Source organism: Panthera tigris, chromosome D3, assembly GCF_018350195.1.
Source record: "Panthera tigris isolate Pti1 chromosome D3, P.tigris_Pti1_mat1.1, whole genome shotgun sequence".
NCBI classification, from domain to species: Eukaryota; Metazoa; Chordata; class Mammalia; order Carnivora; family Felidae; genus Panthera; species Panthera tigris.
Genome location: NC_056671.1, coordinates 91,365,257 through 91,390,510, shown reverse-complemented (window position 1 = coordinate 91,390,510; position 25,254 = coordinate 91,365,257). Strand labels below are relative to the sequence as shown.

The 25,254-nt window shown below is 44.8% G+C and overlaps 1 protein-coding gene across 7 annotated transcripts in view; it reads right to left on the bottom strand.

Moving 5' to 3' along the window:
• The window catches only part of ZNF236 (zinc finger protein 236), a 106,896-nt gene that overhangs the window by 42,274 nt on the left and 39,368 nt on the right, over positions 1-25,254 (bottom strand). For all 7 annotated transcript variants that reach the window (XM_042962868.1, XM_042962869.1, XM_042962870.1 and 4 more), the window contains 4 exons: positions 16,424-16,696; positions 14,979-15,182; positions 3,540-3,681; positions 2,391-2,651 (listed from right to left, as the gene is read on the bottom strand). In XM_042962868.1, the coding sequence (XP_042818802.1) occupies positions 2,391-2,651; positions 3,540-3,681; positions 14,979-15,182; positions 16,424-16,696 (880 nt within the window). The remainder of the gene's footprint in view (positions 1-2,390; positions 2,652-3,539; positions 3,682-14,978; positions 15,183-16,423; positions 16,697-25,254) is intronic.

Sequence of the window (25,254 nt, the reverse complement as noted above, 5' to 3'; positions counted from 1 at the left end):
AGGAGAGAGCAGAACACGCACCAGAATAGGTAACGTCTTAAAAAAGAGTTTAAAAGATACCATACGTTTCACAGTAAAACTGTCCTAGTGCAGATTCTGCAAGGAGTTCAAGTATTCAGAAAAAGAACCGAACGAAACAAGACAGCACCTTTACGGACAGATTTCAGTATCCTAAACAAATGCGGAGTACAGAAGAGGGCCCGAGTGCCGTGGCCTGCTGGCCCCACAGTCTGGGGACACAGACATCTTCCAGGGACCCACGCGTGACACGGCCCAGACTATGAGGTATGTACGTGGCTGCTCCGTATTTCTGCAGAACCTGTATTCACGTTAGTACTGCTTTTACGTACTGTAAGTATACCCGGTACGTTTCCACCAAGGTCAACAATTTGCTTTCAAAGATAGAAATGAATAAGGCATTCAGTGAGTGGATCAAAGAACGTAAAATCCCAGCTGAAACGATTACCTGGCTAACAGGTGGACAACATCTAGGACAAGAACAGTCTGCTCCCCTCTAAGACGCCAGGGTCACACCCACATACACTCCACCATCTGCCTGGTTCCAGAATCGCGTGAATCCGCCTCCTGGGAATTCCATTCTTAGCTCCAAACAGACTCTACCTGCTTCATTTTCTAATATCAAAACCAGTCACTTCTAAACTACTTTCACTGAGAAGGGGAAACAAAATGTAATAAAACGGACAAGTACGAAATATGCACGGTCACAGCTTTACAACGCTGGGGACTGTGGGGAGCCCGTGACAGTCGCGTACGGCTCTGCCGTCACTCCCCAGAGGACGGAAGTGCATCTTGTATGTAACTTCTGCACCTTTGCTGCTTTCTGTACTTTTGCCTTGTACACTTATTTTTGATATAACTGTGTATGGCATTTTAGGAATTCCCACCACTTCAAACAAAGGGATGAAACGCCGGAGCTACGGGCTGCCTGCAGGTGGGTTCAGACACATCCAAGCTGTAAGAGGACACCCAGCTCTGCCCCACGACAGACCTACCAGTCTCCAGGCTGTCACCTCAAAGTCACACATTCATCTCAAGTAACTGTGGCAGGCGTCCCACAGCATAACCCGTGACAAGCAGTGGCCGATTCGACACTCCACCTAAGAGAGGTGACCCAGCTAAAAACAGCTGACCTACTTCCCAGAAATTCTACTACTGGCCGTCGAGTCCATAAACAAGGCCTCGGACGTGGACCCCCACGCTACTGTGGCAAGTGCACAGACTTGAAAAGGCCTGAGTTCTTGACGGAGAAAAAGTATTATCCGCCTGCCCCCAGGCCAGGTGGAACCCAAGCTCTACCCTGTTAGCACACGCTGCTCCCAGGCACGCCCGCACAGCAGCCAGGGAGCACAGAGCCCTGAACCTCCATGGCCACCAGTCCCCCAGTTCAGATGCACACAAAGCACATCATTTACTCCCTAAAAGGAGGAAAATATAAACCGGACACAGATTGGTCGACACCAGCACCATCACGTGCCCTCGGATGGTCTCAAGAAGCAGTGAAGCCTCGCAGCTAAGTGACAACTGGGCCAAAATCAAACACCATTCCTCCTTGTCCTACGTGCTGAGGCATCCAGAGGGCTAATACCAAACAGCTACCTCTCCCAAGTAGCTTATCCTAACACGTGGGGTCTGGCCTTGTTGATGGTATCAGGCAGAGATATCTGGGTTAAAATACCGCCTGAAGAGGAAATACTCGGGAGCAGAAGCTTTAATGTTCTCTTACGGCAGACCTAGCGACTCTTCCTGTCACAGTATCCCGGGATGTGGTGACCTTGTGCAGCCTTCCCAGTACAACACAGAATACTGTGCCTTCACAGAAATCCCAGTGAATGAGCCCCAGACATAGCCAGAAATGCACCGGTGCGAGGGCTTCTTGGGTCACCTCCATCTGGAGATGAGAGAGTCCTCGAATCAGATACAAACGTCAGCGAGCTTTAATGACGGGTTTGTGTGATCGCTAAAACACACGTTCTTTTCAACTCAACAACACAGAGCGATGAGCGTTCGGAGACACTAACGATGTGCCGGGAAATCACGGGGCGCGGGACTACCACTTTCTTTTTTGCCCTCTTCACCACCTGATTGTACCAGGCACGGTCTACCCCGCACTTGGGCGACTGCTGACTGTTTGGAGAGAATTTACAAAGCACTTAGCCCAACAGACACCACTTCGATGTTACATTAAAAGCAAAAGAGTGAATGTTTTGAGCGTGTGGCTCTTAGACGATGACATAAAAGTTTATCTAGTCCATACACCTCAGCTAGAAGTAATAAAACAAGAAACAAAGACCATTATTTCTCAAAACCACTCTGCACCCCCATCTGGGAATTACAGATAACTAAAAAAGGACCATCAGAATTACACCTACCTATGGGTTTTCATGTGCTTTTTGCAATTTAGCGAGGTCTTAAACGTTTTCTGGCAATAGGGACACATATAGGGACGAAGGTCATTGTGGATACCCATGTGTCGCCGTAGGCTACCGCCAGTAGTGAAAGCCCCGTTACATATCAGACACTTGAAAGACTTGACTCCAGTGTGCGTGCGGACGTGTGCTTTGAGCACTCCCGCAGAAACAAAGCCTCTTCCACACTGAGAACATTTAAAAGGCTTTTCACCTGTATGTGATCTAAAAAGAATAAAAATGTTAGTGAATGAGCGTCTTACAACGTTACAATGCTTCCTACGTTAGACTAGAGCACACGTGTCCACCGTTTCGTTGAGCACCACGGCGGCGGAAGGCTCGGCAGTGGGGACACCCTTCTGGACATTCTACCAGCGAGAGCGCCGCAGATTCAGAGCTCGAGGGACTTGCCTGAGCCACACAGCGGCGCACGGCGGAGACAAAGGTCTATGGCAAGTCCGCCTCGAAGTTCTCAACGTTTTCATGACATCTCACCATCTCTCGCGACCAAGTCTCTGCTCTCTTTTCACTGTTGCTAGCACCAAGCATTCATCTAAATTCTGATGAATGAATCTGGAAAACCGTTGCAGTACCTCACTGTAACTCAACAAACCCAGTACTCGTTTGACACGTCCTAGAAATTGCAAATGCTGACATATAATAGTGCAAATAAAATGCGGTGACAATTTCTGGGTAGAACGGTCTAGTCAAAACACTAATGAATGAACGTATCAGTCACCGGGGGCGCCTGGGTGGCTCAGTTGGTTAAGCGTCGGTCGGCCTTTAGTTCAGATCATGATCTCACGGTTCGTGAGTTCGAGCCCCGCGTCGGGACTCTGCACTGACAACGCAGAGCCTGGAGCCTACTTCGGATTCTGTGTCTCCCTCTCTCTCTCTCTGCCCCTCCCCCACTCATGCTGACACTCTCTCTCAAAAATAAATAAACATAAAAAAAAAAACATATCAGTCACCAATAAATACTGTGGGGTCAAATGTGACATTTTCGAATCCCAAAAACAAACACTACTGTCCTTACTATTTCTACAAGCTCCCCGCTCACCGAATCACTGCAGTTAAGCTACATCTCCCATTTCTGGGTGGACATCACCTTACCTGATGTGCTGTTTAAGGTGGCAAGACTTTTTATATGCACGATGACAGTAAAAACACTTGTACGGTCTGTCTGCTTCGTTTACAAAATTGTTATTAAAATAACTTTGAAAAAACTGGTTTCTTGGAATGGGCTGGATAAGACCTACAAACCAAAAGAAAATCAGGAATAATTCACTGTTAATGCTACTAAAAAAGTTAAATGTCAAAAGGCATCTGTTTTCCCCAAAAGATGAAAATTTGGAGGAGTTAAGATCTAGATTTCCAGTGTTGCAGCTAAATGCTATTTTAATTGTGTTAGAAACTGGCTATTTTAAAAAACTGGGAAACACTTATAAAGTTAACGTAAGACAGGTATTTTCCAACACAAGGAATATACATACTTTGCAGTTCCTTCCTCTGGTTCTAGAGCCAATTTTTAATGCATTCCTACATTTGCTGGCATGGAATCAAAAGAACCGTATCCAAACCGTAGGTTAACCAGGACTCTGAATCCCTTATTTGTTCGGTATAAAGACTGTACCCCAAGGACGACAATAAACTCAAAACACAAATGACTCTAACGTGACCTTCTGTTCTAAAAAAAAAGTCTATTTTTATAGAAATGCTACTAAAGGGTTATCTGTGAATAGGAAAACTGGTAACTGAAGTATTCCAGGTTTTACCGACTTTCAATAAATAAAGAACCCCCTTAGGTTGACTGTGAAACTTAGGTCTTGATCAAGCCATCGAGCTAAGTACACAATTCAGGACAAACACGCATTTGAGCCTTTTCGATCGCTTCCTATTCACCTGGAACGTTAAGAGGGAGACCTCACCGTCGCTCTGCCCAGGCGCCCCCTCCTGCCCCAGGGCCACACGGCTGCCGGTCAGGATCCTGGGCCACTAACTCCCGTGTGAGGATTCTTGGCAGGCACCTCTCAGGACACCGTGGCTTTCCTGGACACTCCAGACCACAGCTCGGTTCTCTGCCCTAAAACCTACTTCTCCCTCCCAACTCTCCTTGTTGCACGTGAACGACAATCCCCCCAGTCACATGGGGCCAGGAGTTCAGAATTTTTGAGAACTCCCTCCCCGGTCTCGTTCGGTCCTTTGCCGTCCTGGGGGCCCTACGTCCCCACGGCCTCAGAGACCTATTTCCCCGTCTTCATTCCCGCTGCCGCCAATCTCAGACAGCGGAGGAAAAAGCAAAGGTGGGGAGGATTCAGAGGCTCAGCAAGTCACGTCACTCCCATATCAGACTCAGGAAAGGGACCTGTACCTCCTGATGCCTGCACCAGAAGCCCACCTGTTTTTCAAAGAGAACTCGGCACCCTCCCTGTGACCTGTGTTTAATCGACACAGCACAAACCTGAAACTGCCCAAACTTGTCCCAGTTCACGAGTGTTTGGGACCAGCAGAGCCAAATCAGAGCCATTCAGAGTCACTCTCTCGCTCTGGAAGCTGCAACGCTGTTCCACGCTCCCCGGCTTTGTCCTGGGGACTCGGCTCCCGCTCAAAACAGCTGGAGTCGCCTCCCCCAGGACCCACAGACCGAATCCCACGGAGACATATGCCGCGACGACGCCTCCATCAAATCGCGGTTCTGCTCAACTTTCTCCGGTCCCCAACAGAAAGACCCTGTTACTGAAGAACACGACGTGCTCACAGGCCTTCCGTGGCTTGCTACCGGGTTCTGGATCAGCACCGCTCGGCGTGCCTTCCGCCCGCTGGCGCTGGCAGCTCCACCCGGCCGCCCACCCTCCCTCCAGCCCCTCTGGCTCACTCTCCCGGTCTCTTTCCCCGCCTCCACTGGCTGCAGCGGAAGCCCAGGACGTGTGCCATGGTCACAGACATAGCCCCGAGCCCGTGACAGTCACCTGCCAAGGAGGACAGGGATCGTGACCAAAGAAATGAATGCTCCTGCCCGCAGTGTCGAGAAAACCGGGGACTGAAGGAAAGAAGCACACACACAAATCCAAACCAAGATCGTACAAGCCCCACCCCAGCCACCTACCTCTGCGGGGACCCCTCAGCCCCCCGTGGCTCCCCACCCAACCCTGGGGTGGGGAACTCTGGAACCTACGTCCTCCACCGTAAACGACTTCACACAATGTTTAGTGCCTCATTTCTTTTCCACGACATTGAGCCTACCTTCAAGAGTGAGTCCCCTGAAGCTCGCACCCTCACTCCTAGTGACTGCTGCTTCTCTGCCGAGGAGCCCTCGCCCTGAGCCCTGGCCCAGTGCTGCCTCCTGGTCTGCCATCATTCCTTCCCGACCTGCCTGCCACTCCATGAGCAGAGTCCTGTATCCAACCCCTCGCCGATGCGCTCCTATGTACTCTGCAAGTCCTCTGGCCCCCCTCCGGTAATTAGGAAGCTCGTTAAGAGAGAAGTGAAAGAACCCGCTCTCAGAGATAATGATTAACAGCGTGTGTTCTAACAAAAGGGTCTGTTATATACAAACGCAAGCGGGATCGGCCATACACCCTGTTCTGGTTATACTTCAACTCCATATTTGCCACCTTTCCAGGTCAGTACCTAGGACATCCTCATCATCCTCTGCAAGGAACTCCCCTGGGTCAATGTGTCCAGTGCGTATCACACACTTTTGGTGAGTATCTCTATTGCCCTAACTGTATACTGTCACAGTGCTGCAAGGAACAATCCAGTCTACACAACTCTTTGCCTTAGTCATTTCCCCAACACGCACAGAATGACAACCTCTGGGGTGGTGTCCAGGCACATGTATTGAGAAACAGACCCCTAAATGATCCTGAGTCCTTTGCAAGTGTGTGGGGGGAGGGGGCTCCCTACTGTGAGCTATTAAGGCAGCAAAATTATAGGCCTCATTTTTTAGACGCTTTTTCACCTATAATTTTACAAACATAAATTCCTGTTACAAAGTTCAGACTAATTATAAGGTCTCAATCTTCGAAAAAAAAAATTAAGGGAGAATTAAACATACATAAATTTCCTATATATACACACATATATACATATATACATATATCAAGTAAACTCTTCTCAAAGAAAGGCACGAATAAATTCTAGTTGATTAACGTGTCTCAAAAATAAACTGGAAATGTGCTTACAACTTCCTAAAATTCCTCCTGGAGTAACAGGAGAAAAAGTTTTATCTTGCTACAGTATTTCAGGAAATACATTTAAGCCTTAGAAGAGCTTTCACACGTTATAAACAGTAAGAGAATGCAAATACTGCAACATGATGACAAACATAACATTATTATAGATAACGCACACCATATAAAATGAACTTGATATTTGAGGTGAGACGAATGTGTTTTAAAAAGCAAGATAAATGCTCTAATATCAATATAATTAAAACATGAAGATAAACTTGGAAGATCAATCATCACACCCCTGAGGTTTAAAATAAAAGATAACCATGGGGTGCCTGGGTGGCTCAGTCGGTTAAGCGTCCGAGTCGTGATTTTGGCTCAGGGCGTGATCTCACGATTCACGGGCTCGAGCCCCAGCATCGGACACTGCACGGACGGTGCAGAGTCTGCTTGGGATTCTCTCTCTCCCTCTCTTTGCCCTTCCCCACTTGGGCTCGCTCTCTCAAAATAAACTTAATAAAAAAATAAATTAAATAAAAGATAACCAAAGCCCGGCTCCCTTTCAAAGAAAAGGTATTTCAAACATCTGTGCTACACAAAATGAAGAAATGGGGACATTACTCTTATACACACACATACACGTCGTCACATATGGGGAAAAACAGTGACTTCTAAAAAAATAGACGTATCTCTGAGTTGAAAACTGAGAAGCAACTATAGACCAGAATCGCTTCTCCTTTTTTCTTCCCCCCCTAGCTTTATTGAGAAGCTGAGAAGTGAAAGGCACACATCGCCACAGAGGAAGGCAGACGGCAGGATGGTCTGACACCTGTTGTGACGTGGTCACTGAGGTGGGCTCGGCTAACACCCATCCTCTCATAAAGATACAACAAAAGGAAAAGAAAGGAAAGAAGAAAACAGTTCTACCTGTGATGAGAGCTCTGAGGACCTACTCTTCACAACCGTCCTGCACATCACACGGCAGCGCTAGCTGTAGTCACCACGGCGGCCTTCTCATCGCTGTTGTGTATTTATCTCACAGCTGGAAGTGTGTGCCTTTTGACCCCCTTCCTCCAACGCTCCCTGTCCCCCACTCCCCTCTTCTGATAAACACTAGTTTGACCTCTTGTTCTATGCATCTGTTTTTGTTTTTTCTTCCTTTTGGATTCCACACATAAGTAAGATCATATGGTATTTGTCTTTCTCAGACTTGTCTCACTTAGCAAAAAAATGCCTTCAAGGTCTGTGCACGTTGCCACAAATGGTAGGATTTCCCCGTCGTTTATGTCTGAATAATATTCCATAATGTTTTTACCCGTCTGTCCATCAATGGACACTTAGGTTGTTCTCATCTCTTGGCTACTGAAAATACTTCTGCTGTGGACATGGGGGTGTGGTTATCTTTTTGAGTTAGTATTTTCATTTCCTTTGGAGATGGACGCAGAAGTAGAATTTGCCGGATCATATGGTAGTTCTATTCTTAATTTTCTGAGGATCCTCCTTACTGTTTTCCATAGCAGTTGTACCTATTAACAGCCCCACCAACAGTGCACAAAGTCTGCCCTTTCTCCACATCCATACCAGCATTTGTTGTCCCACAGGCATAGTTCGCTGTGGTTTTAATTTGCATATCCTAATGACTAGTGATGTTGAGCATCTTTTCACGTAACTGTCAGCCTTTTGACTATCTTCTTTGGAGAAAAGTCTATTCAGGTCTGTTACCCACTTTTTAAATTTTTTTTAGATTTATTTATTTATCATTTTGCCATTCAGTGAGGAGTTCTCTATTTATTTTGGATATTAACATTTTATCAGATACACTGATTGCAAACTTTTTTTTTTTTGCATCCTATAGACTATCTTTTCACTTTACTGATGGTTTCCTTTGCTGTACAGAAACTTTTTAGTTTGATGTGGTCCCACTTACTTTTTCTTTTGCTGCTTGTGCTTTAGGCATCATATCCAAAACATCATTACCAAGACCCACATCAAGGAGCTTTGTTCCTAGGTTTTATTCTAGAACTTTTATGGTTTCAAGCATTACATTTATGTATTTAACCCATTTTCAGTTAATTTCTGTAAGTGATATAAGATAAAGGTCTAGTTTCATTCTTTTCCATGTGAATATTCAGTTATCCCAGCACATTTACTGAAGAGAGCATCTTTTCTCCATTGAGTGTTCTTGGCTCCCTTGTCAAGTATCAGTTAACCACATACACTTGGATTTGTGTCTGGGCCCTCAATTTTATTCTATTGGTCTACTGGTTTTTATGCCAGTACCACACTATAACCATGACTACAGCTTTACAGTATAACTTGAAATCAGGAAGTGCGATGTCTTCTGCTTTGTTCGTCTTTCTCATGATTCCCATGGCTAATCAGGTCCTTTGTGGTTCCTTACCAATTCTTCTTCTTCCGTAAAAAAACACCATTAGAATCTTGACAGGATTGCACTGAATCCATAGATGGTTTTGGTAGTATTGGCACTTTAACAATATTAATTCTTCTGATCCATAGAACACTTTTCTATTTATTTGTGTCTTCTTCAACTTCTTTCATCAGTGTCTTGTAGTTTTCAGAGTAGAGACCTTTTACCTCCTTGGTTAAATTTATTCCTAAGTATTTTACTGTTTTTGATGCTATTGATCTAACTAGGACTTCCAGTACTCTGTTGAATAAGAGCAGTGAGAATGGGCACCCTTGTCTTGCTTTGATCTTAGAGAAAAAGACTTCAACCTTTTACCATTTAGTATATTGTTAGCTGTAGTCTTGTAGCCTTTATTACATTGAGTTATGTTCCTTCTACTCCTATTTTGTTAAACTTCTTTATCATGAATGGATGCTGAATTTTGTCAGATGCTTTTTCTGTGTCTACTGGAATCATATGACTATTTCCTTTTATTCTATTAATGTAACATATCACACTGATTAATTTGCATATGTTGAACCATCCTTGCATCACTGTGATAAATCCCACTTAATCGTGGTAAATAATTCTTTTAATGTGCCACTGAATTTGGTTTAGCAGTATTGTATTGAGAATTTTTACATTTATATTAATTAGGGATATTGGCTAGTTTTCTTTTCTAGTACTGTCCTTTTCTGCTTTTGGTTTAAGGATAATGTTGGCCTTGTAAAATGAGTTTGGGGAATGTCCTTCCTCTTTGATTTTTTGGAACAGTTTGAGAAGGGTTGGTATTAATTCTTTTTTAAATGTTCGGTAAAATTCACCAGTGAAACCATCTGGTCCTGGGCTTTTTATATTGAGAGACTTCTGATTATTAATTCAACGTCCTTACTAGTCATTGGTCTATTCAGACTTCCTATTTCTTCCTGATTCAGTCTTGGTAAGCTGTCTATTTCTAAGAATTACTCTATTTCTTCTAGATTGTCCAGTTGGTTGGCATTTAATTGTTCATGGTAGCCTCTTCGGATCCTTTGTATTTCTGTGGTATCAGTTGTAATGTTTTCCTTTCCATTTATAATTTTGTTGATTTGGATGCTCTCATTCTACCTTTGTTAGTCTAGCAAAGGTTTTCTCAATTTTGTCTATCTTTTCAAAGAACCAACTCTTAGTTTCATTAATATGTTCTATTGTTTTATGTTCTCTATTTACTTCTGCTCTAATCTTTACTACTTTTTCCCTTCTGCTAACTTTGGGCTCAGTTTGTTGTTCTTTTTCTAGTTCCTTAAGGTGTAGGATCCTTAAGGTGTTGTTTATTTGGTGTTTACTTCTATGAATTTCCCTCTAAGAGCTGCTTTTGCTGCATCCTATTAATTCTGGTACATTGTGTTTCCATATTCACTTGCCTTAAGAGACTCTTTTTATTTCCTCCTTAGTTTTTTCTTTTTTTTTTTTTTTTTAGAAGAGCTGTTTTTATTTTTTTATTTTTTTTTAATTTTTTTCAATGTTTTTTATTTATTTTTGGGACAGAGAGAGACAGAGCATGAACGGGGGAGGGTCAGAGAGAGAGGGAGACACAGAATCGGAAACAGGCTCCAGGCTCCGAACCATCAGCCCAGAGCCTGACGCGGGGCTCGAACTCACGGACCGCGAGATCGTCGCGGGGCTCGAACTCACGGACCGCGAGATCGTGACCTGGCTGAAGTCGGACGCTTAACCGACTGCGCCACCCAGGCGCCCCCTTAGTTTTTTCTTTGATCCACTGGTTGTTCAGGAGAGTATTTCCATGTGTCTGTGAATTTTCCAGTTTCCCTCACTGATTTCTAGATTCACACCACTGTGATCACAGAAGATACCTGGTATGATTTCAATCTTCTTGAATTTGCTAAGGCTTTTTTTTGTGGCCTAACGTATGGTCTACCCTAGAAAATGTCTGATGTGTGCTTGAGAAGAATGGGTATTCTGCTGTTGTTGGTTAGAATGTTCTGTATTTTCCTGTTAGGTCCATTTGGTGTGTAGTATTGTTCAAATGTGCTGTTTCCTTATTGATTCTCCATCTGAATGATTTGTTCATTGTTGAGAGTGGAGTACTGAAGTCCTCAACTATTACTGTATTACTGTTTATTTCTTTTAGCTGTTTCTCCTTTTATATACTTGGGTGTTCCCATGTTGGGCATATAAATATTTACAATTGTTATATCTTCTTGATGTACTGACCCCTTTATCATTATATAATGACCTCCTTTGTCTTTTTTTTTTTTCTTTACCATTTCTACCTTAAAGTCCATTTTGTCTGATACAAGTGGAGCTACTCCTGCTTTTTTCAGTTACTATCTTTGAAATGTCTTTTTCTACCCCCTTCACTCTCTTTGTGTTATCTTCACAGCTAACCTGAGCTTCTCCTGGGCAGCATTATCACTGAATCTTGTTTTGTTCTCCCTTTAGCCATTCTGTGTCCTTGGATTAGAGGATTTAATCCATTTACATTTAAAGTAATCATTGATAGGTAAGGACTTACTAATGCCATTTGGTTAATTGTTTTCTGAATCCTATGTTCCTTGTTTTCTTATCCTGCTTTTTATGTTTTGATACCTCAGTATGTTTTAATTTCTTTACCATCTTCTTTTGTGGGATTACTGTAGGATTTTCCCTTGTGGTTACTATGAGGCTTACACAGACTATCTTAAACTTATACTATTTTAAACAGATAATAACTTCAATAGAATCCATAAATTTTACACTTTTACTTCTCTTCCCCCTCACATTTTAGGTTACTGCTGATAAAATTTATGTTTTTTCTATACTATGTAACAGCAAATGCCTATAGTTATGGTTATTTTTACAACCTTTTTTTTTTTTAACTTTTAAACCAGAGTTTTAAGTAAAGTGTGCACCACTATTGTTGTAATGCAGAATCTAACTATGACTACATATTTACCATTACCAGTGAGATTCATGCTATCTTTTTATGTTTTTATGATGCTAATTACTGTTCTTTTGCCTCCACTCAAAGAAATCCCTTTGGCGTTTCTTATAAGAAGGTCTGGTGGTAATGATCTCTCTCAGCTTTTTATGATGGTAACAATGAGCTCCCTCTGAATATCATGCTTGCCTTATGACTCCGATACCTCCTTAGTCTACACATTATTGTATTTAAAATTCAGTCTTTGAATTTGAAGAAAAAACATTTAGAGTACAAGAGGGCATGTCTAGTGAAATACAATCCCTGACACACCATAAAGTTCACAACATTCAAGTTCAGTAAAAATTACTGGTGCTTGATACCAAGATACAATGACTCCTTGAAAATCATGGTGTGCTCTCCCATACTTTTGTGCCTGGGAGTGCAATGGTAATGGATGTGCAGAGGAAGGGAACTTTACTGACCACAACCCTGGTCTACAAGCCAGAAGATCCAGAATTCTAGTTCTACCATGAGTACAAACTAGTTGTATAATGTAAAAGCAACATAACTCTTTCTAGAGCTTAGTTTTTATATCTGTACAAATGAAGAATGTAGAGAAGTTTTGAATGACTATTTTCAAGTTCCTATACAACTCTCAAAGTTTTTGACCGTATAATACCATACCACCAACTGTGCTTCCTTAATATGCAGACTAAATTACTTGCTATGGTAGTTTTAATGCATTCTAACTTTCTGAAGTGACAGTCTTAGCCTAAGTGACATATTGTGTTTTAAGTAACTTGGCTAAACTAGAACAGCTCATCTCTCAATGAAGTCAAGTAACTGTAACTAATCTGTGCTAAAACCCTCTCTGTCACATTTTTATCAAAATCTGTCCCCGGAAGGTTATTAAAGTCACATCTTTTCTACAGAGCCCCTGAGGAGCTCAGAGTCTGAAAGAAGAGACAGACACAAATATAAATGACAATGACGTTAAGCATTGTAAATAATTGTTTACAGTATTTTACCTTCTATAATGGGAAGCCCTCTCTATATGAATCATTTCCCTCATGTGTCTCACTCAGCCTGGACCAAAGGAGAATTCTGCTGCCACTAATTTGATCTAAGTTTGGTTTCCCAGCTATCTGTGAAACCAACAAGTAAAATGTACCCATTTTAACCTGGGAAAAAGTCTGGAGTATCAGGACTGTAGTTTAACTACGGGTTTAGAAAGTTAAAGTCAAGAAACCCACAGATGTTTAATTTTATTAATGGCAACCTGAAAAAAAAACTGGTAATTTGAGGGTAACTCTGAAAGCATGAAGGAAAATTCTAGGGCCACTAAACAAATGTTGAATCTGTCCTGACTCTCAGAGACTTTCCTCATTTCAGGAATGACACAAACCATTGAGAACCTAAAGATTATGGTGAAGATCGGATACACATTAAACTAGTGTGTTGTTTTGCTTTGTGAGCTACCAAAAGTGGACAAGAACATCAAGCCATTCTAACCTCCATGGGAGCTTTGTCAGTTTCTAGGGTTTGAACAATTAATACCCTAAGAATTACAGTTTCCAGGAAGCTCAGTACAACACACACATAAAATCAACAGAGAATGATACTCTGGGGAGGATGACGACCTTCAATCTTTTGTCTGTTTGGGGGTTTTCCATTTCTTCTAGAGTCAATCATGATAGAAGAACATGATTCTAGCAAAGATCCATTTCATCTAACTTTTCAAATGTGTTAGCTATCTGAACTACAGCTAACACATTTAGCTTTGTTCTGTTTTCATTGAGTTACAATCAAAGATTGTGTCCTGTACAGTATCTACTTTTGAAAATTTGAAACTCTTCCTTATCCTAGGATTTGACCAACTTCAATTCCGTGCATGTTTAAAAGAGTATTATAGAGTAAAAGATTCTATGAAGCTATTAAATAACCCTTTTTATATATATGTGTACTTCAAATCCGCTTCAGTTTCACCGTTTAGTTAAATTGATCTAATTGAGGAATTTTCACTATACTTTACAATTTGAACATTTCTCCTTTCTTCTAATTGTTTTTGGTTTATATATGTGATGCTATGCTCCTAAATAAAGATTCATGATTTTTTTTTCTTTAGATTCACGATTGTTGAGGAGTGCCTGGATGGCTCAGTTCGTTGAGTGTCTGACTCTTGGTTTCCACTCAGTTCATGATCTCACAGTTCGTGAGTTCGAGCCCCACGTCAGGCTCCACACTAACAGTGCAGAGCCTGCTTGGCGTTCTCTCTCTGCCCCTCCCCTGCTCATGTTCTCTCTCTCTCTCTCTCTCTCTCTCTCAAAAAAATAAACTAAAAAAAATTCATGATTATTGATCATCTTATTAGCAAACTGTAATTCATATTAATCTAAAATATCTCCCTTTATACCACATGACCTTTATTTATATTAAACTATACTTTGATGTTAATTTTGTTCATGGACTGGATTATCTTGCTTAAGACCTAATAAAATACAGAAACTGTATAAAAATATAAGTTTTATCCCAGAATTTAATGCAGTTTCTTTAATTTTGTTTAGCACTTTCTCATAAGCAGTGTTTCTAGATAATAAAATCATAGTTTAACCTTAATAACATTGAGCCTGGGAAAAAAAAGCCTTAAACGCTAGCAGTTTTCCTTTTAAGTCCAAAGATGAAAGCAGCCCATATAAAACCTGTGACCTGTCACGTAGGGATTTTAAGATGAAAGTAACAAAGCGGATTGCGCATCTCACATGAAGAACCCTCGTCCACGTTGACGGTGCCACTGAGGCAGAAATTTGTCTTCAGTGAGGACTTACGTGCCAGTATCTCCAGCTGGACACATCCTTTCTTTCTTAACCAAGAACACAATTTGGGCAGTAGCTCAGACAGAGCTAGGATTTTCAGTTTGACTGTGGAACATACCGGGCCGTAAAGCAAAAGTGCTCCACAAACACTTTGTGAACAGCATGCTAAAACTGTCTCCCCGTAACCATCGGTCTACCACTGTGTAGACAAAACACTTATATACTCTCTGCAAGGTGCAAGAGGGAAGAGAATCTTACCTACGTCAGTTATGAGAATCGGCTCTTGCAAAGGAATGTCAGGGACCGGAACGTTCGTCTTGCCGACTCGAACCTTCGCCGGTTTACGCTGGTGCCTCATCTTCCTTAGCTCCGTGTGTTTAAAGTGAGAAGCAATGTGAGTCTTCCTGTGGCCTGAGGTCCGAAACTTTTTGTCACAGTGAGGACAAGCAAAAGGTCTGACTCCTAATAAAAATAAAAGTACGCGGCAGAATTATTTCAAGAACATACGTCTCAACAATTAATGCCAACATAAAATTCTAGTAGTTTAATATTGACTTGAATAGTTTGTCGCTTCACGCGCACAATTTCATGGGTGTCATGCAGCTATTTTCCCCTGTCTGCATACAGTGCATACTATAGACGTTAAGGTATGTCTTAAGATCATTGGAAGTAAAAAAGATTTGCTATCCTCGCATTGCAAAACATTTAAACCTTCAGATACTCAAATATTCAGTCCCTAGGAATACTCCAGGGCAGTAAGACTGCTCTCTCTCAAATCATCATCCGTAACGTGGAACAACGTCTGCCTCCAGGCTGGCTGCCAGGATTGTAGACACTCATGTTTAACGAGCACTCAGCAGCTCCGAGCATTTAGTAAACAGCAGTAAATGGTAGTTGTCAGTGATGGTAAATAATAATAATGCTGCTGCTGCTGACAGTAATAATGTCCTCTTCACAATTCTCTACTATCCATTCCCTTTCCTGAAGGAAATTCCTTCATTTACAATTTTATCGGTAAACGAAAACGGAGGTTCCAAAGAAGGGCACATAACCAAACCAGCAAATGTCAGCTTTTTTAAACACTCCTCCACATGATCAGCTCAGCCCCGGAACCCCAGGTGGGCAGGAGAAGTTTCTGCTAATGGATACGGGGTTTCTTTGGTGGGGCCGGGATGCTAAAAACGTTGAAAACAGACAGTTGGGTGGGTTGCACAATTTCTGAATAAAGTGAATTCTGAGTTCACCGCAAAATAAGAGTCCATTTTATGATCTGTGAATGTATCACAACAAAACGATCCTAAACGAAATTACAGCCTAAATATGAATGTTTTCATGCCTTCATCCTGACGACAAAACATCTGAAAGGGTGAAGAGGCATCAGGCTTTGCCTCCCTGCCCCCCCCTCCCCCACCCAGGCGTCTCCTTACAAAGGCCCACCTCCTCCACCTCCGCATGCGGTGGCCCCCAACACCCCTCTCTTGGCCCTTTGCCTCCTGTGTTCATTCCGAGTGCCAGGGCTTAGTGCTTCCCTCATTCAGCCGCGGGCTCTGTGGGCATCTAGTCCCGTCACTCTGTGGACCAGCATATACCTGCAGCCTAGCCTACCAAGGTGATCACAGAGACTTGGGAAGGGTGTTCGGCTGTTGCCCGCAGGCCCCGTGAATCGGAGGGGACGGGAGGGGAAGGCCCCGAGCCCCGGGCACCTGTGTGCAGGCGGATGTGCACTTTGAGGCTCCCCGACGTGGAGAAGCTCTTCATGCAGTACTGGCACTTGAACGCCTTGATGCCCGTGTGGGTCTTGATGTGCGCGGTCAGGGTGCTCTTTACGGCAAAGGCCCGGAAACACTGCGGACACTTGAAGGGCTTCTCGTGGGTGTGAATGCGGATGTGGCGCACCAGGTCACTCGGCTTCCGGAACTCCTTGGTGCAGTAGGGACACACGTGCCACCGGACACCGTTCTCCTCGCGGATCGAACCTGGGGCCGAAAGAAAACACAACCAGTCCAGCTCGGCCTGTCTGGCCCTTGTGTTTTCTACCCACCGTTAAGGCACTTGACCGTCTGGGGTTAGATCGAAACAACAGCGTACCTATGAAAGAGCTATCTACTTTTTTTGCCACAGCAGAAGATGTACGATCGGTTAGGGAAAAAGGTGAAATTTCCATAATCACTGAAATGACGGAAGACTATGAGTGAATCCTGCAGAAAATCTTCACAGTCACATGAGAACACAAATCATGGCCCGAGGGAGGGAAGAGGGCTAACTGGACAGGTAATATACATAAACCAAAGGCAAGCGTACAAACTCAGGCCACTGTACATGTGAATAAAAGCACATGTGACCAAACGACTCCAAAGTGAACTCGGGATATGAGGAGACGAAGGCGGAGAAAGCACTGTCTGAGCCCATCTGATACCACGGATAACAAACAAGTAATCCCCACGCAAGTAATTGGGAGACCATGAATTCTTGCCCTATGAAAAGGCATTCATAAATACTTATGACAAAGAAATAGCTCACGACCAAACATAAAAGACTATTTTGTAACTTTAAATATTATCGTTCAACTTTCAATCAGGTTTAAAACTATTCCCATCAGGGGCGCCTGGGTGGCTCAGTCGTTTGAGCGTCTGACTTTGGCTCAGGTCACGATCTCAAGGCCTGTGAGTTCGAGCCCCGTGTCGGGCTCTGTGCGGACAGCTCAGAGCCTAGAGCCTGATTTGGATTCTGTGTCTCCCTCTCTCTCTGCTCCTCCCCGGCTCATGCTCTGTCTCTGTCTCAGAAATAAATAAACATATAAATAAATAAATAAATAAATAAATAAATAAATAAATAAATAAATAAATAAAACTATTCCATCCAAAGAAAAATCACGAGTTTACTGAAATATAAGTAAAATGATTTCTAAATTATAAAAATTTTAAAAACAAAATTCAGCAGAACCACTTTTTATCTTTTATAATTTTGATTAGCTTTATTTATCTGAAATTAAATAGGTACTTACAGTGAGGTCAAGAACCCACTTAAAATTAGAAAGATTTTGGCCAGGTTAACAAAATTCATCAGGAAATTTTAACTGTTTATTTAACTGTGTCTTTACAGACATAGCTTTATTAGACAAAAAATAATTTGTGTCCTTCTGTTATTAGTAAATGCAAGGAATTCTCCTTATGTACAAGTGAATCTACAAGGAGCGAAAATGTATTTTCCTGAAGATGATGCTCTTTGCAAGACTAACATAGGAAATAAGGTTAGGTGAAAGAAAAAAACTTACATTTTTCTAAAAACAGTGACGCAACAGAAACTAGGTCAAGTCAGGAACACACGCAAACCACAGGGAAAAGAAGAGAAAATATGGGACGTGGCTTCAAAAATGGGAGAGAGCATTTATTTTATGGTGACACCGTTTACATTAAGGAAGTCTGAAACTTAAAGCTGTTTAAAACCAATAGGTAAAAATTAATTCATACAAGTGCAGTAATTACCTAAAGATCTTATGATAAATCAAAAAAGCCAAGGTATAAAAAGGCGACAGAACTAGAGTATCTATGAGCTAATAAACTTGGGAACCCTCCCTATCAGGTTTTCATCCAGGCAAGAATGAAAACTGTACCTTTAACTATCTAAGATGACAGAACATTCAACTGTCACCAGGTTCTAATTATTTCCAGAACGGACTAGAACAGAAATTACAAACTGGCGGCCTTGCAGCAGTCTCCACACGTGGCCTGCATGGGCTTTGTTTGGCCCACGCGCTGCTACTAAAATATTAAATCCAGATTTTCGACCCTCTGACAAACTGAAAGTTCTGGAAAACCAGATGTGCGTTCCCACGCGGCAACTTTCCCTGGTGCTGGACAACTGCTTTTCTCTTCAAACACATTAATAAATTTAAGAAGAAAAAACATACATTATAATCATCTTCAAGATGAAAAGGCAATTACTACAATTTAATATCTAGTCTAATTTCTAAAAAATCGTCTAAAAACAGGAAGAGATGAACAAACATATATCAGTATGTTTTCATTTAATAGGAAAATACTAAAAACAATCCTATTACAGTCCAGAAAAAATCCGCTATCACTGCCATGAATTTATTGTGTTCTAGTGATACAAGCCAGTGAAATTAGGTAAGATACAGAAATATACAGCATTAACTAACTACAAAGGAAAAGGTAAAAATCATGATTTACAAATGATATGATTAAATGCCTTAAAAAACTTAAAACTCAGAAAGTGGCACACATTTTAATATGTGGAAATCAACATCATATCTACAAGCAAAATCCAGAAGAAAATTTTAAAATGCCACTAAAAAATGAAAAAATACAGAGAAAAGATATGAAGAAATGGAAATCTACACCCTATTCTTCGGTACAAAGACTAAAAGTTATAAAGACATCAATTCTCACTGGTTAAATCACTTACATATAAATACCGAAAGGACTTTTTTAAAAACTAGAGTTTTGGAGCTTTAGCAGACAAGTCTAAAGTACACATGAAAAAATAAGTATGGGAAAATCGTTCAAAACACACCGTCAAGCGTAGCAGGAAAGGACTAGGCCCATAGACACGAAAGCATACCGGTAGCAGACATGAACAGAAAGACAGATTCGTGCCCAGAACACGGTCCGGAAAAGACCCATACAGGTCTGGGAGGGTAACGAACAGAACGGTATCACAGTGTTTCAGTGGAGAAAGCAGGACTTAGTCCATAAATGGTGTTTGGACAGCGGGGTGCCCATCTAAAAACAAAAAATTAAATTGAGTCAGAGATTCAGCTTAAAATATGAAAGTATGAGGGGCACCTGGGTGGCTCATTCGGTTGGACGTCCGACTTCGGCTCAGCTCATGATCTCACGGTTCACGGGTTCAAGCCCCACAATGGGCTCTGTGCTGACAGCTCGGAGCCTGGAGCCTGCTTCGGATTCTGTGTCTCTCCCTCTCTCTCTGCCCCTCCCCCGTGCTCGCTCACTCTCTCTCTCTCTCTCTCAAACATAAACATTAAAAAAAATTGAAAGTATGAAAGCGTTGGATAAAAGAGGTTATTTCCCATAACGTCCACGTTGAAGTCTAAGTATTGTAGAAGTCCAAAATCTGTGAAACACTGACCAATTTGGGTATAGAAAATATTTCTCCCTTTTAATTCAAAACGACAAATTAGAAAAGAATATATGCTCTCAAAATACTATCATCCTTAATGTATCATGGCAAATAAAAATCAAGTCAGGCTAATGAAAAAATGTAGGTGGCTCTTCAACATGAAAAGTTGCTCAACCTTTTTACTCCTTATTAGAGAAATGAAATTAAAGCTACAATCAGAAACCATTTTAACCTATCAGATGAGTAAAAATGGTTCCCAAATTTTGATAACAATCCCTTCAAAAGGCTGTGAGGAAATGGACAGATACCCCAATGCACTGTGGATGGGGGTATAAACTGTCAGAAAGCCCTGGAAGGAAAATCAGCAACATTTACCCCATTGTTTTTCTTTTGATATGAAGCACATTAGTGATACAAATACTGAAATTTGAACAAGATCTGTGGACTGGATCAATTTCACTACCCTGATGTTGAGGTCTATACTCTGGTTCTAGAAGACAGCATCCTTGACCTTAGGACACACACACTAAAGTATTTGAAGGGGTATTAAATAAATTTGTATTTATTATCACCTGTATTTGCAAGATTGCAAATAACCTACATAATTATTTATCCATAAAATGGAACAATCTCTAGATATTTTCTAAAATATCAGGTGGAAAAAAGTAAACTGCAAGGAAGATTATATATAGATTTTATATACACACACACACACACCCAGTATGCCCCCCAACATACTGAAAAACAATACGATACATACTATATAATAACATGCCTGTACTTGTTTAAAAGACAGAGACCCCCAGTGACAGCGGCTGCCCTGGAGAGGGGTTACGTGGAGGACAAGGATGAACAGGGGACGTTTCACTGCACACCGTTTTGTATCTTTTGAATTACGTGGCAAGAGCAAGTTTCACCAGTTAAAAAATCATTTTTAAATCTGTGCGTTCCACGCAGCAGTCATCCCGGGTCAGGCACTATTCCTCACACTCAGGTCTCTCCCTTTCGTTCTGCCACCGCCCCATCGCACAGACGAAGGTTAGCGAACCTGCCCCAGGCCAGGTGCCAATAAGTGGAAAAGTCGAGGCACACGTTGACATCTGTGTAATTCTAGAATCTGAGAGCGATTCTCTCAGAGCACTCTGTCCTCCCAGCTCCACTTCAAGGAGAGTGCTCACCACATGCCAACGACCACGGCAGGCAGACCCCTGCCCGTGGAGGGACTCAGGTGCGGGATTCGAGCACGCACGTGCAGCAGAGCTCAGGGACCTGCGTCAGGGTGGACTCGCCCCGGGGCGGGGGGGGAGACACGACATTCAGAAACGTCCGCATGTGAGGGGACGGGGGCCTGGCCGGCTCGGCGGTGGAGCACGCGACTCTGGGTGTCAGCATTATGCGTCAAGCTCCACGTTGGCCAACGTGTCCAGATTATTTAAAAAAAACATAAAATGAAATCTTCAAAAAAAAAAGTCTGCATTCGAAAGACAGTTTTTGGAGGTACATTTACCAGGCAAAGAAGAAGCAAAAGCCGGGTATGAAGTTCTGGAAACCTAAAGCTCACAACGGCCACAGCGTGAGAGGTCTCGCGGGGTCCGCGAGATGCAGAGCTTGAGGCAGACAGGGTGACGTGATGGAAAGCCTACGTGCCACGAGAGGTTTTCGGCAGGACGAAGAAAACCGTACCCTAGAGGTGTCCTCCTCACTCCTGAATCGGTTTCCACACCGGAGGAATTACTGGGGACGCGGCCAGCCGTGTCCCCGGCATCGGCCTCGGCCACGGTGGAGGACGAGGGTGACGAGGTGATGAGGACCTGGGTGCCGCAGGGGGGAGGCAGGACCGAGGGACGGGAAGACGCCTGTGGATTCATCCGGGGGCCAGAGCGCACAGCCACTGCTGTCGGAGAACTGCAGGACAGCAGGAGAGACAGACAGACAGACAGACAGGCTCCTCTAGGACCCACTCCAAGGGCCGCTTCAGACGCTGGACGAAGGCCCTGGCGTATTCTTGCAACGGAAGGTGTGCCCAGAGGCCGCAGGTGCAGTCCGGAGGACATACAGTGACAGTCACAGAAAGTCGTTCTGCTTTCTACTGGAACATCAAGCTGAATACAAACACTCAGACTTAACTACTGTTCAACAACAACCGGGGAGACGCTCATATCTCAGGATCCACGTTCAGATGCTGAATCTACAGAGAAGACTTTAAACGAAGCAAAGCAGCCCAAGTGTGCCCTCACTCTCTGTTCCACAGCGTCTCCCTACGTGGCCCCAGCCTGGACGGCCGTCCTTGTCGTTCACGCCGTCTCAGCGGCAGACGGGACTGCGAGAGAGGTTAGCACCACTGGACCCTCGCGGCCTCCGACTCAGCCAGTGGGTCGTGGAGTGACGTGGAAACCAGAGGCCGCAGGATCCTCTGGCAAAAGACGCCCTGTGGGAACAGTGCAGCCCGCACCTGGCGGAGGCAGGACACCGAATCTTGCACAACGTTGGGACACCCACTCGGAAGTGACAGGCCAGCGTCCCGAGGTGGGGGGGCCGTTAAATAGGCTGCTGGGCCATACGCCACGGGACCACTTATTTGGAGTCGTACACAAAGGGACAGACTCTTGATAAAGTGGACCGCGCAAAATTTCTGTGTCCAGTCCCACGGTCTACCGGGTTTCTCAGCGATCGGTAGGAGGACGCCTCGGACTTCCTGGCCGGATTCCCGGAGCGGGAAATGGAGGGGACGGTCACTGGCAGCTGGCTGGGCCACATCAATGAGGCAGGGAGACAGCAGGAATGCTCAGACGCAACCCCAGGCGCTGAAACGGGCGCCGTGGCAGCTATGGGCCCTGAGCACGATGGCACCTGCTCTAACGGCCCACGTGGCTCTGGGGCGGAGGCCACCGTGCGGGCCGGCTGACAACCGGACTTGAGATAAAGCACGTGTGTTTGGGAGTGAGGGGGGAGGAGGAAGCCAGGTCTGCAGGGAAGAGGACACAGCCGGCACTAGTGCTGTGTGTGACTGAGTCTCCCCGACCCCGCGCTGTCCCCTGGGCCGGGCCCCCGGTCCCGCTGAACCGGCGACCCCGTGCTGCCCCGAGGTAGGGGCAGTAAGAGCGCTGTCCTGCCGCCAGACGCCCCCCGCCCCCCGTCTCACGGTGCTCCCTGCCCACGTGGCGTCCCAGAGCGGGTGCTCCACCGGGGAGGGACGCAGGGACCGTCGGGGGTTCGCTCTCCCGGGAGATCCCCGAGATCTCCGAAGCTGCAACTGTCCAGGGAGCAGCTCTCACCGCCAAAGCACGGCATCCTTCCCCTGCCGGCGGCCCTCCAGGGACGGGGGACGGTGGGACCACTGACCTCTTTCTCACGGAGGGCACCCTGAACGGGAGACGAGATGCGCCAGAGCTCTCCCGGGTATGGCAGGGCGGCGGAGGAGGGCGACCCGCCCCGTGAGCGCCTGTGCAGGTGCCAACGACGAGACAGCTGCGGGGCCGGCCGGAACCTGGCGCCCGGAGGAAAGGCGGCGAGCATTCGGGGAGGGATCTGTCCCTTCCGCTCCTGGAGAGGCTCCAGGTCCCCTCAGAAGAACCTTCGCTGCCGCAGACGAGGAAGGCAGGCCTCCCCGGCCGACTGAGCCAGCTGTGGATGTGCCGGGGGGGCCGGCAAGGCTCTCTGCTCCACAGACCGCGGGACACGCGGCTGTTCCGAAGCGCATGTGGACCGCGCGGCTTGCCGGCGCCCCCCTGCCCCTCGCAGAGGGGTGCGCTCAGCAGGGGAGTCCCCGCTTCCGTCCCCGCGTGACCCACTGCCCCCAGGAGGTGCCGTCCATTCCATCTACCTCCCGACACCTGCTCGGAAGCTGGGGCACAGGTCCCCCCGGGAGTTGGTGCCTTCCATCGACCAGATTACAGGCACGGTGATGCCGCACGAAGCCTCGTGTTCGCTACTTCTGCTCACCTCGGCTTCATGCAATTCTGGAGGTGCTGCTCTGGGGAGAAAACCACCAATCTGCTGCTTCACGGAGGAGCCACGTTGCCGCCCGCAAACCGTCACTGGGCGAGCTGGGTCAGGGCAAGCAAGGTGCGGGGACACCGTCCCCGAGGAGCAATCCGATATCCAGACCCAAGTGCACAGAGGACGTGCTCCCGGACCGCTCAGGGCCGGTCCGAGTCGAGGGTGGAGGACACAGCCAGCGGCCTCGCGGATTCTGACCCCAAGGGCAGCGCCTCTCTGCGTGTTTCCCCAGCACCCGCAGCGGGAACCTCGGAGCCGGCTCCACGGGTGTGCGCGGCGTCCCAGAAACAATCCACCCGGAAGGGAGCCCACGGTGCGCGGTGTTCACCAGAACACCCACCCTCCTCTCGGGGAGCCCTGCAAATAATTCACGAGTTTTCGCAAGCGCTCCAGAAGCCTGATGCGGAAGTCCTTCAAAGTGACGCAAAGGTGTCTCCCAGAAAGCAAAGCCTACGGCCCGTCTCCCTCCTGCTTCGTCCCAGGAAGGAATTTATAAAGAAGGAATTTTCTCCGCCGGTCACACTGAACTCTTAAACACTGCTTTGAGCTTACTGCAGTGTCCGTACTATAACTTTCTGTAAAATGGGTGTAGTTTTCCCCAAGTGACGCAGGTGAGAGACAACCAGAGAATTTGCTTACAAGCCAACGCAGATCCCTGCATACAGAAATGCTGCTAAAACGTCACAGACCTATCCTAGTACCTAGAACCTTAAACTGCATTTATCTGACTCCTTAAGGCCTTTACAAAGACCACCACTGTTGAAAACTGTACTGTTTAAAAACCGCTGGATATAAATGTTTAAAAATTTTCCTTTATGTGTCTGCACACAAAGTAGGAGGGGAATACAATGATCAAAACTAGTTTCTTCTAGAGAGCAATTACATTTCTTGTTTTAAGACCAATGTACATTCTATAAAAAGGAACGGTTTCATACGCTGATTTAAAAGTGAGTACCGGTTGGGGCGCCTGGGTGGCGCAGTCGGTTAAGCGTCCGACTTCAGCCAGGTCACGATCTCGCGGTCCGTGAGTTCGAGCCCCGCGTCAGGCTCTGGGCTGATGGCTCGGAGCCTGGAGCCTGTTTCCGATTCTGTGTCTCCCTCTCTCTCTGCCCCTCCCCCGTTCATGCTCTGTCTCTCTCTGTCCCAAAAATAAATTTAAAAAAACGTTGAAAAAAAAAAAATTAAAAGTGAGTACCGGTTATCCATTTTTTTATTTAAAAAAAGGCATATTTTCTTAAGTGAAATTGAGAAAAAGAATATTGGCCAAGCAAATTCAAAAATGTGTAATAAAAAAACACAATAGAGGGAAAACATGAGAGAGGGAGGAGAGGGGGAGAGAGAAACAGAAAGAGTCACATCAAAGCCCAAACAGAAGACGTGGTTTGCTTCCCATTAATCAATTACTGTGATTTACCACCTCACAGATTAAAGT